General features: G+C 42.9%; 1 protein-coding gene across 8 annotated transcripts in view; it reads right to left on the bottom strand.

The window, feature by feature from the left end:
- The window catches only part of usp48 (ubiquitin specific peptidase 48), a 139,063-nt gene that overhangs the window by 89,980 nt on the left and 35,074 nt on the right, over window positions 1–14,009 (bottom strand). For all 8 annotated transcript variants that reach the window (XR_010958245.1, XR_010958246.1, XM_067970683.1 and 5 more), the window contains exons 6-8: window positions 13,790–13,898; window positions 10,416–10,549; window positions 6,271–6,353 (exon numbers count right to left, since the gene is read on the bottom strand). Coding sequence is in view for 6 of the 8 variants with exons in the window: in XM_067970683.1 (XP_067826784.1) it covers window positions 6,271–6,353; window positions 10,416–10,549; window positions 13,790–13,898 (326 nt within the window). In the remaining 2 variants the exon portion in view is untranslated. The remainder of the gene's footprint in view (window positions 1–6,270; window positions 6,354–10,415; window positions 10,550–13,789; window positions 13,899–14,009) is intronic.

Genomic DNA, 14,009 nt, shown 5'->3' with positions numbered 1-14,009 from the left:
TGTACCCGCCTCTACTACTGCCTCTGGCAGCTCGTTCCAGACACTCACCACCCTTTGAGTGAAAAAATTGCCCCTCTGGACCCTTTTGTGTCTCTCCCCTCTCACCTTAAATCTATGTCCCCTCGTTATAGACTCCCCTACCTTTGGGAAAAGATTTTGACTATCTACCTTATCTATGCCCCTCATTATTTTATAGACGTCTATAAGATCACCCCTTAACCTCCTACTCTCCAGGGAAAAAAGTCCCAGTCTGTCTAACCTCTCCCTGTAAGTCAAACCATCAAGTCCCGGTAGCATCCTAGTAAATCTTTTCTGCACTCTTTCTAGTTTAATAATATCCTTTCTATAATAGGGTGACCAGAACTGCACACAGTATTCCAAGTGTGGCCGAACTAATGTCTTGTACAACTTCAACAAGACATCCCAACTCCTGCATTCAATGTTCTGACCAATGAAACCAAGCATGCCGAATGCCTTCTTCACCACCCTATCCACCTGTGACTCCACTTTCAAGGAGCTATGAACCTGTACTCCTAGATATCTTTGTTCTATAACTCTCCCCAACGCCCTACCATTAACGGAGTAGGTCCTGGCCCGATTTGATCTACCAAAATGCATCACCTCACATTTATCTAAATTAAACTCCATCTGCCATTCATCGGCCCACTGGCCCAATTTATCAAGATCCCGTTGCAATCCTAGATAACCTTCTTCACTGTCCACAATGCCACCAATCTTGGTGTCATCTGCAAACTTACTAACCATGCCTCCTAAATTCTCATCCAAATCATTAATATAAATAACAAATAACAGCGGACCCAGCACCGATCCCTGAGGCACACCGCTGGACACAGGCCTCCAGTTTGAAAAACAACCCTCCACAACCACCCTCTGTCTTCTGTTGTCAAGCCAATTTTGTATCCAATTGGCTACCTCACCTTGGATCCCGTGAGATTTAACCTTATGTAACAACCTACCATGCGGTACCTTGTCAAATGCTTTGCTGAAGTCCATGTAGACCACGTCTACTGCATAGCCCTCATCTATCTTCTTGGTTACCCCTTCAAAAAACTCAATCAAATTCGTGAGACATGATTTTCCTCTCACAAAACCATGCTGACTGTTCCTAATCAGTCCCTGCCTCTCCAAATGCCTGTAGATTCTGTCCCTCAGAATACCCTCTAACAACTTACCACTATAGTGATAGGGGACTCGATTGTAAGGGGAATAGACAGGCGTTTCTGCGGACGCAACAGAGACTCCAGGATGGTATGTTGCCTCCCTTGTGCAAGGGTCAAGGATGTCTCGGAGCGGCTGCAGGACATTCTGGAGGGGAAGGGTGAACAGCCAGTTGTCGTGGTGCATATAGGCACCAACGATATAGGTAAAAAACGGGATGAGGTCCTACAAGCTGAATTTAGGGAGTTAGGAGTTAAACTAAAGAGTAGGACCTCAAAGGTAGTAATCTCAGGTTGCTACCAGTGCCACGGGCTAGTCAGAGTAGGAATGACAGGATAGCTAAGATGAATACGTGGCTTGAGAGATGGTGCAAGAGGGAGGGATTCAAATTCCTGGGCCATTGGAACCGGTTCTGGGGGAGGTGGGACCAGTACAAATTGGACGGTCTGCATCTGGGCAGGACTGGAACCAATGTCCTAGGGGGAGTGTTTGCTAGTGCTGTTGGGGAGGGTTTAAACTAATGTGGCAGGGGGATGGGAACCGATGCAGGAAGTCAGTGGGAAATAAAGTGGTGACAGAAACAAAAGGCAGTAAGGGAGAGTGTACAGAACATGACCGGACAGATGGTCTGAGAAAGCAGGGCAAAGACCAAGGGAAGTCTAGATTAAACTGCATTTATTTCAATGCAAGAAGTCTGATGGGCAAGGCAGATGAACTCAGGGCATGGATGGGTACATGGGACTGGGATGTTATAGCTATTACTGAAACATGGCTAAGGGAGGGGCAGGACTGGCAGCTCAATGTTCCAGGGTACAGATGCTATAGGAAAGATAGAGCAGGAGGTAAGAGAGGAGGGGGAGTTGCGTTCTTGATTAGGGAGAACATCACGGCAGTAGTGAGAGGGGATATATCCGAGGGTTCGCCCACTGAGTCGATATGGGTAGAACTGAAAAATAAGAAGGGAGAGATCACGTTGATAGGATTGTACTACAGACCCCCAAATAGTCAACGGGAAATTGAGGAGCAAATATGTAAGGAGATTACAGACAGCTGCAAGAAAAATAGGGTGGTAATAGTAGGGGACTTTAACTTTCCCAACATTGACTGGGACAGCCATAGCATTAGGGGCTTGAATGGAGAGAAATTTGTTGAGTGTATTCAGGAGGAATTTCTCATTCAGTATGTGGATGGCCCGACTAGAGAGGGGGCAAAACTTGACCTCCTCTTGGGAAATAAGGAAGGGCAGGTGACAGAAGTGTTAGTGAGGGATCACTTTGGGACCAGTGATCATAATTCCATTAGTTTTAAGATAGCTATGGAGAAGGATAGGTCTGGCCCAAAAGTTAAAATTCTAAATTGGGGAAAGGCCAATTTTGATGGTATTAGACAGGAACTTTCAGAAGTTGATTGGGAGAGTCTGTTGGCAGGCAAAGGGACGTCTGGTAAGTGGGAGGCTTTCAAAAGTGTGTTAACCAGGTTTCAGGGTAAGCACATTCCTTATGAAGTGAAGGGCAAGGCTGGTAGAAGTAGGGAACCTTGGATGACTCGGGAGATTGAGGCCCTAGTCAAAAAGAAGAAGGAGGCATATGACATGCATAGGCAGCTGGGATCAAGTGGATCCCTTGAAGAGTATAGAGATTGCCGGAGTAGAGTTAAGACAGAAATCAGGAGGGCAAAAAGGGGACATGAGATTGCTTTGGCAGATAAGGCAAAGGAGAATCCAAAGAGCTTCTACAAATACATAAAGGGCAAAAGGGTAACTAGGGAGAGAGTAGGGCCTCTTAAGGATCAACAAGGTCATCTATGTGCGGAACCACAAGAGATGGGTGAGATCCTGAATGAATATTTCACCTCGGTATTTACGGTTGAGAAAGGCATGGATGTTAGGGAACTTGGGGAAATAAAGAGTGATGTCTTGAGGAGTGTACATATTACAGAGAGGGAGGTGCTGGAAGTCTTAACGCGCATCAAGGTAGATAAATCTCCAGGACCTGATGAAATGTATCCCAGGACGTTATGGGAGGTTAGGGAGGAAATTGCGGGTCCCCTAGCAGAGATATTTGAATCATCCACCGTTACAGGTGAGGTGCCTGAAAATTGGAGGGTAGCAAATGTTGTGCCTTTGTTTAAGAAGGGCGGCAGGGAAAAGCCTGGGAACTACAGACCGGTGAGCCTGACATCTGTAGTGGGTAAGTTGTTAGAGGGTATTCTGAGGGACAGGATCTACAGGCATTTGGAGAGGCAGGGACTAATTAGGAACAGTCAGCATGGTTTTGTGAGAGGAAAATCATGTCTCACGAATTTGATTGAGTTTTTTGAAGGGGTAACCAAGAAGATAGATGAGGGCTGTGCAGTAGACGTGGTCTACATGGACTTCAGCAAATCATTTGACAAGGTACCACATGGTAGGTTGTTACATAAGGTTAAATCTCATGGGATCCAAGGTGAGGTAGCCAATTGGATACAAAATTGGCTTGACGACAGAAGACAGAGGGTGGTTGTGGAGGGTTGTTTTTCAAACTGGAGGCCTGTGTCCAGCGGTCTGCCTCAGGGATCGGTGCTGGGTCCGCTGTTATTTGTTATTTATATTAATGATTTGGATGAGAATTTAGGAGGCATGGTTAGTAAGTTTGCAGATGACACCAAGATTGGTGGCATTGTGGACAGTGAAGAAGGCTATCTAGGATTGCAACAGGATCTTGATAAATTGGGCCAGTGGGCCGATGAATGGCAGATGGAGTTTAATTTAGATAAATGTGAGGTGATGCATTTTGGTAGATCGAATCGGGCCAGGACCTACTCCGTTAATGGTAGGGCGTTGGGGAGAGTTATAGAACAAAGAGATCTAGGAGTACAGGTTCATAGCTCCTTGAAAGTGGAGTCACAGGTGGATAGGGTGGTGAAGAAGGCATTCGGCATGCTTGGTTTCATTGGTCAGAACATTGAATGCAGGAGTTGGGATGTCTTGTTGAAGTTGTACAGGGCATTGGTGAGGCCACACTTGGAGTACTGTGTACAGTTCTGGTCACCCTATTATAGAAAGGATATTATTAAACTAGAAATAGTGCAGAAAAGATTTACTAGGATGCTACCGGGACTTGATGGTTTGACTTACAGGGAGAGGTTAGACAGACTGGGACTTTTTTCCCTGGAGAGTAGGAGGTTAAGGGGTGATCTTATAGACGTCTATAAAATAATGAGGGGCATAGATAAGGTAGATAGTCAAAATCTTTTCCCAAAGGTAGGGGAGTCTATAACGAGGGGACATAGATTTAAGGTGAGAGGGGAGAGATACAAAAGGGTCCAGAGGGGCAATTTTTTCACTCAAAGAGGCAGTAGTGGAGGCGGGTACAATTTTGTCTTTTAAAAAGCATTTGGACAGTTACATGGGTAAGATGGGTATAGAGGGATATGGGCCAAGTGCAGGCAATTGGGACTAGCTTAGTGGTATAAACTGGGCGACATGGACATGTTGGGCCGAAGGGCCTGTTTCCATGTTGTAACTTCTATGATTCTATGACTACAGATGTCAGGCTCACCGGTCTGTAGTTCCCAGGCTTTTCCCTGCTGCCCTTCTTAAACAAAGGCACAACATTTGCTACCCTCCAATCTTCAGGCACCTCACCTGTAGCGGTGGATGATTCAAATATCTCTGCTAGGGGACCCGCAATTTCCTCCCTAACCTCCCATAACGTCCTGGGATACATTTAATCAGGAATGAATAAAAAAAAAGCTATTGAATAGCCCTCACAAACTATCTTGACGTTTAGTTACCTGCTTAAAAAATTCCAGCAGAGTACTGAGATATAACCCATCGGTTTAAAACCATACTGAGAACTACTTATGGCACCCGACAGGAATTCATCAATATCAGTGAAAGGACGTTTGCTGAGCACATATGGGAAAGGAAGCATTAAAGTCATTAGAGCTTGATTGACATAACCCAGATAAGGAGAAGATAGTGCTATAGTTAGTGTAAGTGAGATCCCTACAGGACACGGCCTGCGCTTGAAGGGAGCTAAGTTCAAAACTTTTCTGTGGAAACAGTGTATCAGTGAGCGATCTATGGAACAGGCTCCCTAGGGAGATGATGGTAGAAGCAGTTAGTATTGATTGGGTTCTTTAAACACTGGTAACGGTCCATATAACGCTCTAGCGTTTTTCCCTCTCTAGAAATGCTGGAGTAACGGGTACATTTTCCCCCCCGGTTCTAGTTTCACTCCTTTTTTTGAATTTATCAGGATAATATTTGCTATCCTCCAATCCGCAGATTCAGCTCGAGTGTTTACGGAGCTTCTAGAAATAATTTACAAGAACCTCATTTCCCTAAGTATCCTAGGTGTATCTGAACTGGTCTAGGTGCCTGTCTACACTCAATTCTTTTGAGTTTGTTCAAACCATATGCTATAATCTATTCTATCTACTTGCACATGACTCCTGAGCCAAAATGGCCTGTAATGCGACAAATCTTTATTTGTCATAAATAAAGATATGACAAATTGTGTTCAACTGTTTTTCCTTCATAAATTCTCTTGCCAATAGGCCCCTTAAAGGGTGTAAAATTATCTTAAACATACCAATTACAAGCGTATCTAAAAAAAAAATCCAGTTTGTCTTCTGAAATCTGCCTATCACCTATTAACCTCTTCTAACATGCTTTCAGTTAATCTCAACTGACTTTAGTATAACTCCCAGTGCTCATTACTTCTTGTTTCGTAGAATTTTAAAATATTTTTGATAATTTCTGATAGTCATTTAGCAATTTTGGTCTAGATCTCATGAAGTTTCACCTTTTCTCATAAGGATATCTTTGCCTTCAATATCCTTTAAAATGATCTGGAAATAAATTCACTCTTGCTTTCAGCAAACAGTGTAAAACATCAGTGCTTGAGCAAATATTTTCATTAACCAAGTGCCAGCTAATAAGCATGTTAATGGGCCCTCAGTCGAAGCAAACATCCATTTCCCACATAACAGATGAATTTGAACTGGGTCCTCACAAAATAAGGGAGAAAAGCAATTCCAGAGATAACTGAAATCCAACATCACTACTGAAATAATGAATATGAAATTACTCCTTAAATGTATTACCTTTCCTTTCGAGGTACGCAGTTAGGTCTAAAACTTCAGGAAAGCTGATGTAAGAGTTTAGCTTTTTCTTGTGACCAGTTTGCCTGCGAAAGTTAAATTTAAGAAATTCAGTATTGACAAACTCTGGCTCTGTAAAGCTTTAATGTTTTATAATGTCTTATTTTAAAAAAAGGATAAAAGTTACATAGTTATCCAAGAAATTGGATTTGTTTTACAATATTAATGTAAAATCTAAAAACTAACACCTTAATTCCACTAAATTTAAAGTTCATAAATGGTGATGCCATAATCATCTGCTTCAAACTGAAAGAGTGGTGGAAGCAGATTCAATAATAACTTTCAAAAAGGAATCGGATACATACTTGAAAAGGAAAAATTTGCAGGGCCATGGGGAAAGAGCGGAGGAGTGCGACTAATTGGATAGTTGTTTCAAAGAGCAGGCATAGGCACAATGGGTCAAATAGCCTCCTTTTGTGCTGAAAGATTCTATAAGCGGTCACAACAAGCCTGCTGCAGGCTGAGTGCTTAAAGCTGTGGGCTGCTGGAAGGCAACATAGGTGCTGGTTATACACACCAGCCACTAAAATGTAGGCAGAACCTACAATTTTTCAATCTGGATGAGAGAATTGATCAAAGCTTGAAAGTGCTTCAATCAAAGCCGAACCCACTCCCTGACATTAAACATCAACCATGGACATAATGCAACAAATAAACCAGGTTCTCAAATCAAAGCCGATATTGATGGCTATGTAGAGTAACGAAAATCATTATGGAACACTTATAAAACTTTGAGCACCATGATTCTTCAGCAAGTTCCTCAAAACACAGAAAAATCAATTTAAATGGAGCTGAACTTTTGTGTGCTCTGCATCAACGAAATGAACTGCTGCAAACCATGAGAGCAAAAGAACTTGGGCATAACAGTGATAACTAAAAAAACCATGGGATCTAGGGGAATACCACATGGTTATGGGGTGGCTCCAAATTCCTAAAAAAGCCGTGTTCCAGTGGTTATTCAGGAATTTGGATGATAGCTAGTTCATTTTTATGTGATTGTTGAACAATTGCAAATATGTACTGTGCTTCTGGATCCTTTTTTCAAATAAATGGTAAAATGCTATAAATGCTTTTGTGAAACTCTGGTATTGTAAACGGGAAATAACGCAGGAAAGTAATGGTCATTCAGCATCAACCGTCCAATCTGACCGTTTAAAAAAACCCTTACCCAGCTGCTTATAGGATATTCTGCTAAGTACTGCCCTTTTAAGTGGAATAAGCATCACTTGGTAAAAGCAATATGTAACCAAGCTATATAGACCAGGAGGGCCTATGTTCAATTACTGCTCTGTGCTGATCTCAGTCTGGGCATCTGAAAGGGGCACTACTATTGGCCTCAATGCTCCTTGGCAAGCTAGTGGGTATAAAAAAAATAGCCAGGCATCCTACTCCTGCATGGTGGCTTCTAGTGATAAATCCTCATGCCTGGACATCATCGATGGCAGGGTCAGGCTCAACTGCGATTTCCCATACCCACTGTGGTAGAATAGCCCGCCCACTGTCTGGGCTAACATGAAGAATTGCCACTTAGCAAAATAAAGGAGGGAAAACAGCATCCTCTAAAATTGGGAGAAGAATTCCTAAAAATGTATAGAGGAGGACTTTCTTAATCAGTGTGTTTCTAGCCCAATGAGGAAGGAAGCAATGCTGGATGTAGTTCTGGGAAATGAAGTAGGGCAAGTGGAATGTGTTTCAGGGGGAGAACACCTGGGTAATCGTGATCATAATATAATTAGCTTTAAAGTGGTTACGGAGAGGCACACAGAAAAATCAACGGTGAAAATACCCAACTGGAAGAGAGCCAATTTCAGTGATTTGAGAAGGGATCTAGCACAGGTGGACTGGAAACAAAGACTGGCCAAGAAAACAGTAAATGAGCAATGGGAGGCCTTCAAGGCAGAGATAGTTCAGGTACGAACCAAGCATATTCCCATAAAAAGGAAAGATAGAGCATCTAATGCTAGAGCTCCCCGAATGACAAAGAAAATAAAGGTTAAAATAAAACAGATAAAGGAGGTTTATGACAAATGTCAGGTACAGAATACAGTAGAAAACCAGGGGGAAATTCAAAAAGGATATAAGAAGGGCAAAGAGAGGATATGAGAAAAGATTAGCAGGTAACATAAAAAAGGAACCCAAAAATCTTTTATAAACATAAAAAGTAAAAGGATAGTTAAAGTGGGGCTGATTAGGGACAAAGAAGGAAATCTTGTGGAGAAAGAGGTACTGAATGAGTACTTTGCATATGTCTTCACAAAAGGAGACGATGAGGTTAATGTCGCAGTAGAGGAGGGAGTAGAGATATTGGATAGGATAAAAATAGAAAGAAAGGAGGTGCTAAATAGGTTGGCATCACTCAAAAGTTAACAAGTCACCCGGTCCATAAGGGATGCATCCTAAGTTGCTGAGGGAAGCAAGGGTGAAGATAGCAGAAGCTCAGACCATAATTTTTCAATCCTTGGATATGCAAGTGGTGCCAGAGGACTGGAGAATTGCAAATGTTGCACCCCATTCAAAAAAGGGGAGAGGGATAAACCTGGTAACTACAGGCCAATCAATCTAACGTCAGTGATGGGAAAACTACTAGAGACTAATTTCAAGGACAAAAGATTTGTTAAAGGCAAATCGTGTCTGACTAACCCGATTGATATTTCATCAAAGAACTCAGAGAGTGTTGATGAAGGTAGTGCAGTAGATGTTGTATATATGGAATTTCAAAAGACATTTGATAAAATACCACATAACAGACTTATTCGGAAAATAGAAGCACATGGGATTAAAGGGACGATGGTAACTTGGGTACGTAATTGGCTAAAGGATGGGAGGCAGACAGTAGTGGTGAACGGATATGTTTCTGACTGGAGAAGTATGAAGCGGGGTCCCCCAGGGACCGGTATTAGGACCATTGCTTTTCTTGTTGTATTTAAATGACCTGGACTTGGGTATAGGGAGTACAATTCTGAAGTTATGCTGCAGCTATACAAAACCCTGGTTAGACCACATCTGGAGTACGGTGAGCAGTTCTGGGCATCGCACCTTCGGAAGGACATATTGGCCTTGGAGGGAGTGCTGCATAGGTTTACTAGAATTTACTCAAGGGTTAAGTTACGAGGAGAGATTACACAAATTGGGGTTGTATTCTCTGGAGTTTCGAAGGTTAAGGGGTGATCTGATCGAAGTTTATATGATATTAAGGGGAACGGATAGGGTGGATAGAGAGAAACTATTTCCCCTCGTTGGGGATTCTGGGAGTAGGAGGCACAGTCGAAAAATTAGAGCCAGATCTTTCAGGAGTAAGGTTAGAAAACATTTCTACACACAAAAGGTGGTAGAAGTTTGGAACTCTCTTCCGCAAACGGCAATTGATACTAGCTCAATTGCTAAATTTAAATCTGAGATAGATAGCTTTTTGGCAATCAAAGGTATTAAGGGATATGGGCCAAAGGCAGGTATATGGAGTTGGATCACAGATCACCCATGATCTTATCAAATGGCAGAGCAGACACGAGGGGCTGAATGGCCTACTCCTGTTCCTATGTTCCTAAATTGGACAGCTCTTTCAAGGAGCAGGCATAGGCACGATGTGCTGTATGATTCTATAAACAGGACTCCAGCAAGAGGGGGCAGAAAATCGGACAAACAAGGTGGAATGATACCCAGGGATCTTATTCTATGAGAGCAAGTTATATCTTCTTCTATCCTCCCTCCAAACCATGATGTGTCAAACACAAATTATATGTATGCGATTCCCACACTCAAGTTGATTCAAAAGCTACACAGAAGTGTGAAGGAATGTATACTCCTGCAAACGGCATCAATCATCTGTGAAAGTGAATACCACGTTTCAACTGCTGCTATCACAAATTATAAGAATCATATCATAAACCACACAAACGTTTTTTTCCCAGAACAACGATCTCAATATTTATTTTGATGCAAATGTTGTACCACAGGCCTTTAAATTTTGCAGCAAGTCATGGCTCCAAAACTGATTGAATAGACAATTATACCAAAGTAAACACATATATTCTAGGAAAAGAAGCACACGTACTTACTGGTGATCTTTCAGCAAATTAAATGCAACTGACCTGTCAAAGACAAACCTCAAAAGCTGCAAATTGAGGGTTCGCGGAAGGCTGAGTAGCTTAATTTTTCTGGTGGCATTCTGTTTGTCCTGACATTCATCACAAAAGTACCTGTTATCCCCTTCCAGCTTTTCTTCCTGAAATAAAATTCAAGATTAGTGCAAGGACTCTTTGAAAGGGAGCAAAAATATGAAAAGCAAATTTTACATGAATCAATTGGTTTTCCTTAACTAGCAAATGCTAGATACGTTATCATTTTCATTACCAGGCTATGGGAGATACTCTATGGTTAAACTTTTCAAAATAAGTTGACTTCTTGCATTCTAAAAAATTTAATACCAAACTCTTTTTGCAATACCACAGAATTCAGGTGGCCATAAGCTTTTTACTGCATGGCGTGCAAGATGTGGGCCAACCTCGATCCGAGAAGTATCTTATGGAGTACGCTCGAACGAAGTGGTCATTAATTGGATTCCTCAAGAAATGAGCTGTCAGGCTTGAAGACCAACTAGCCGCACTGTAGACTATACGCAAAGAGGAAAAGTATCTTGAAGATGGCTTCCATAAGAGTGTCACCACTGATACACAGGGAGACACTGCAACAGTCACATATGGATGGCAACTCCTAGCGTATGTAAAAAATGAAAGGGGGGCGGTGGGTGGGGGGGGAAAGAGTGGAAGAGGTTACAAAGATAGGGAGGAGTGAGACCATGAAGGGTTTTAAATATAAGGATAAGAATTTTGAATTTAAATTTGAGGCGTTAGGGGACAGGATAGAGTGAGCAGAATTTTGGATGCGCTGAAGGACACAGGTTGGAGAATGGGAGGCTGGCCAGGAGCGCATTGGGTCAGTCGCGACTGGAGATCTCTTCACGAGTACTCTTATTTTTAAACCATCTTATCTAGTTCCTTTGTCTACCCTTTCCTGTAGCTTTTAGGTGATTTAGAAGTCTTTCATAGGGAACTTGATCAAAAGCTTTCTGAAAAACCAAAATAAGGAATACCACTTTCCATTTTATCTTCAACATTCTCAAAGAAGCCAAGAAGAGGTCCGGGCTTGCCCACATTGGGGAGAATTCTAACCCCGCAGGATGGGCAGGAGTGGGGTTAAAAATGCAAAAATGGGAAACGTGCCCACTTCCTGTTTTAACAGAGGTGGGTTGGAGGGCAGGCGACAAACCCGTTCTCCAGAGGTGGGTCTGTAATTTAAATATTTTAATGAGGCTGCGTGTCTCAGGTCTTATCTCACTTTTAAATTTAATGGCTGCGGGCCAGGCTTCCCAGGGCTCGGGAAACCTGGCAGCTGAAGAGAGGCTAGAACAGCTAGATCCAGCAGGTAAGTGCCTTTCCAGCATTGCTTGTGGGCCAGGAGGAACAAGAGTGCTCCCCCCAGTCCCCCAAGCTAACCTGTTAATCTCCCCCCGATCAGACCCCTGTGATCGGTCGACCCCCCACAACCATGATCGGACCTCCCTGATCTCTCCGTCTTCTCCCCCATGTCCCCCCATGATCCATCCCTCCCTCCTCTCCCCGCTGCAGCCTGGTGCTGCAGGCCTTCCCGTCAAATTTGGCTGGCTGTGGCCGGGAAACGGAGTCCAAAAATTTAAATGAGATCCTGCTGTTAAATTCGTCAGGATCTCCTGGAAACCCGTATTTCCCGCCTGCTACACCCCCCCCCCCACTAAATATTGGGGCCATTGTTTCTAATTTGCATAAATGAGTATCAAAACCGACTACAAGGTCAAAATTTCTCAGGAAAAAATTGGGAGCACATTTAGGATCAAGGAATGTTGTAGATATTACAGCTTTAATTATTTTCACATGTATTCATAGAGTGTTACATTCTTGGAAGTGCTTATAACAGCTGTGACAAAACAAACATTGACTCAGCTGGAATAAAACGCATGAATCAATGGGCATCTTTTTGCAAAATTAAATAACCTTACCAGCTGCACTGGTTTAAAACTTCTGGCTGCAGAAGACCTACATGAATGTTTGGTATCAGTTGTAAAGCAGCTTGGACATCAAGTATGCATTGGTCACCAAACAGGGGTCTGCCCTCCCCTTCTCCTTTCCTTATCACTGCAAGGGGCCTGACTAAGGCTTTCCAGAACTAAAATACAATGCACCTTTACTAGCAAAATACTTGCATACTTTTATGAGCAGACTGCTCATCTATATGCAAATATAAACATACACGCAACTTTATTTTTTGAATGTGAATTCACTGTTATTTTTTAAATACAAAATGAGATATTAAATACACAATGCAAGTTGTGTTTTGGAAAATTCTGATTTGTTTAATACAGAGGGAAAGAATTTCCATAGACAGGATTTGCACAAGTCAAATTTTATGAAGATTAACATAACATTAATGTAACAACATTACAAATTACCTGAAGGGCAAATGGGCTTTGCTATACTTCATTTTATAGGTATGAACAAGCTTTCGAATGTGTGTACTCTTGCATTTAAAACTGTGCTGAACACAGAAGCAACCAAATCCTTTACGGGATTTCTATTAATTCTGGGCTCAGGGTCTTAGAGCTCTTGGTTCAGATCCTTAATAAAGTGGTAGCAGAAACCCTCCAGGAATTAAGTAAAATTGTTCAAATTCACTTCTAGGAAAAGTTTACATACTGTGCTTCAATAGTGCAAAGCAGATTTTAAAAGATCTTAAGCCCTAAAAACATCAGGCTCCTAAAAATTGGGTAGATAGCAAAGAATATGAAAACTGAACTGAATCAGACACAGGGGCTTGCGATATTAATCGGAAGTCGGGGTGGGTGCAGTGGAGGCCGAAAATGGCCGAAGCACTTGGCAAGGCCAGGGACACGGAGGCCCTGCCGTCTCATTAACATAACCTCCTGCCCGACAGCTGGCCAAAAGGACAGCCTAGCCGGCGGGTGGGAAGTAACACTAGCAGGAGGCAGCAGTCGGGAACACTTGGGGGCAGTCAGCAATCAGGAAGTTGGGGAGGGGGTGGGGTGGGGGGAGGGGATCATCACCAATCGGGAAGGGGAGGTCGGCAATCAGGAGGGAGGGGCAGGGGGCCTGTGATCAGGGGGGGCTGGGGGGAGGCTGAAGGCTGCCTTGAGGGGCCTGGAAGGGAGCACTCCTGCTCTCCAGGCCCACAAGGAAAGAGCCACTTACCTTGGGGAGCCGGCAGCTCCCACCTCGGTTCAGCTGCTGGGAATCCCATAGCTCGGGCCTTCCCATCTCTTTCTGTTAAACTTAAGTCGTGGTGCTGATTATGTCATCGGGCCGTAACTTTCAGGTGGACTCAATAATTATTTCTGTGGTGGGTGGAAAAAATATTACTGCAGAATCTGAGTAATGGCACCTTTCCCCCCCCCCATTACTAGATATCAAGGTACCTTCAGAAATTCGTCAACGCAATCTGTCAGTTGCTTGTGTCCTTGGATATTTAACTCCAGTTCATAAAAACGGGATAACAGCTTAGACTCCCGCCCGCACTGATTACATCTGAAATTAAAGAGACATTCCTAATTAAGCAGAGACTAAACAAATGACTGTTTTGTAAATTGCTCTACCATAGTATAAAATAGTTCAATAAGTGGAACTTGTCCTCTATAT

This window comes from Heptranchias perlo, chromosome 32, assembly GCF_035084215.1.
Source record: "Heptranchias perlo isolate sHepPer1 chromosome 32, sHepPer1.hap1, whole genome shotgun sequence".
In the NCBI taxonomy this organism is placed as follows: Eukaryota; Metazoa; Chordata; class Chondrichthyes; order Hexanchiformes; family Hexanchidae; genus Heptranchias; species Heptranchias perlo.
This window is presented reverse-complemented; position numbering and strand designations above follow the sequence as displayed.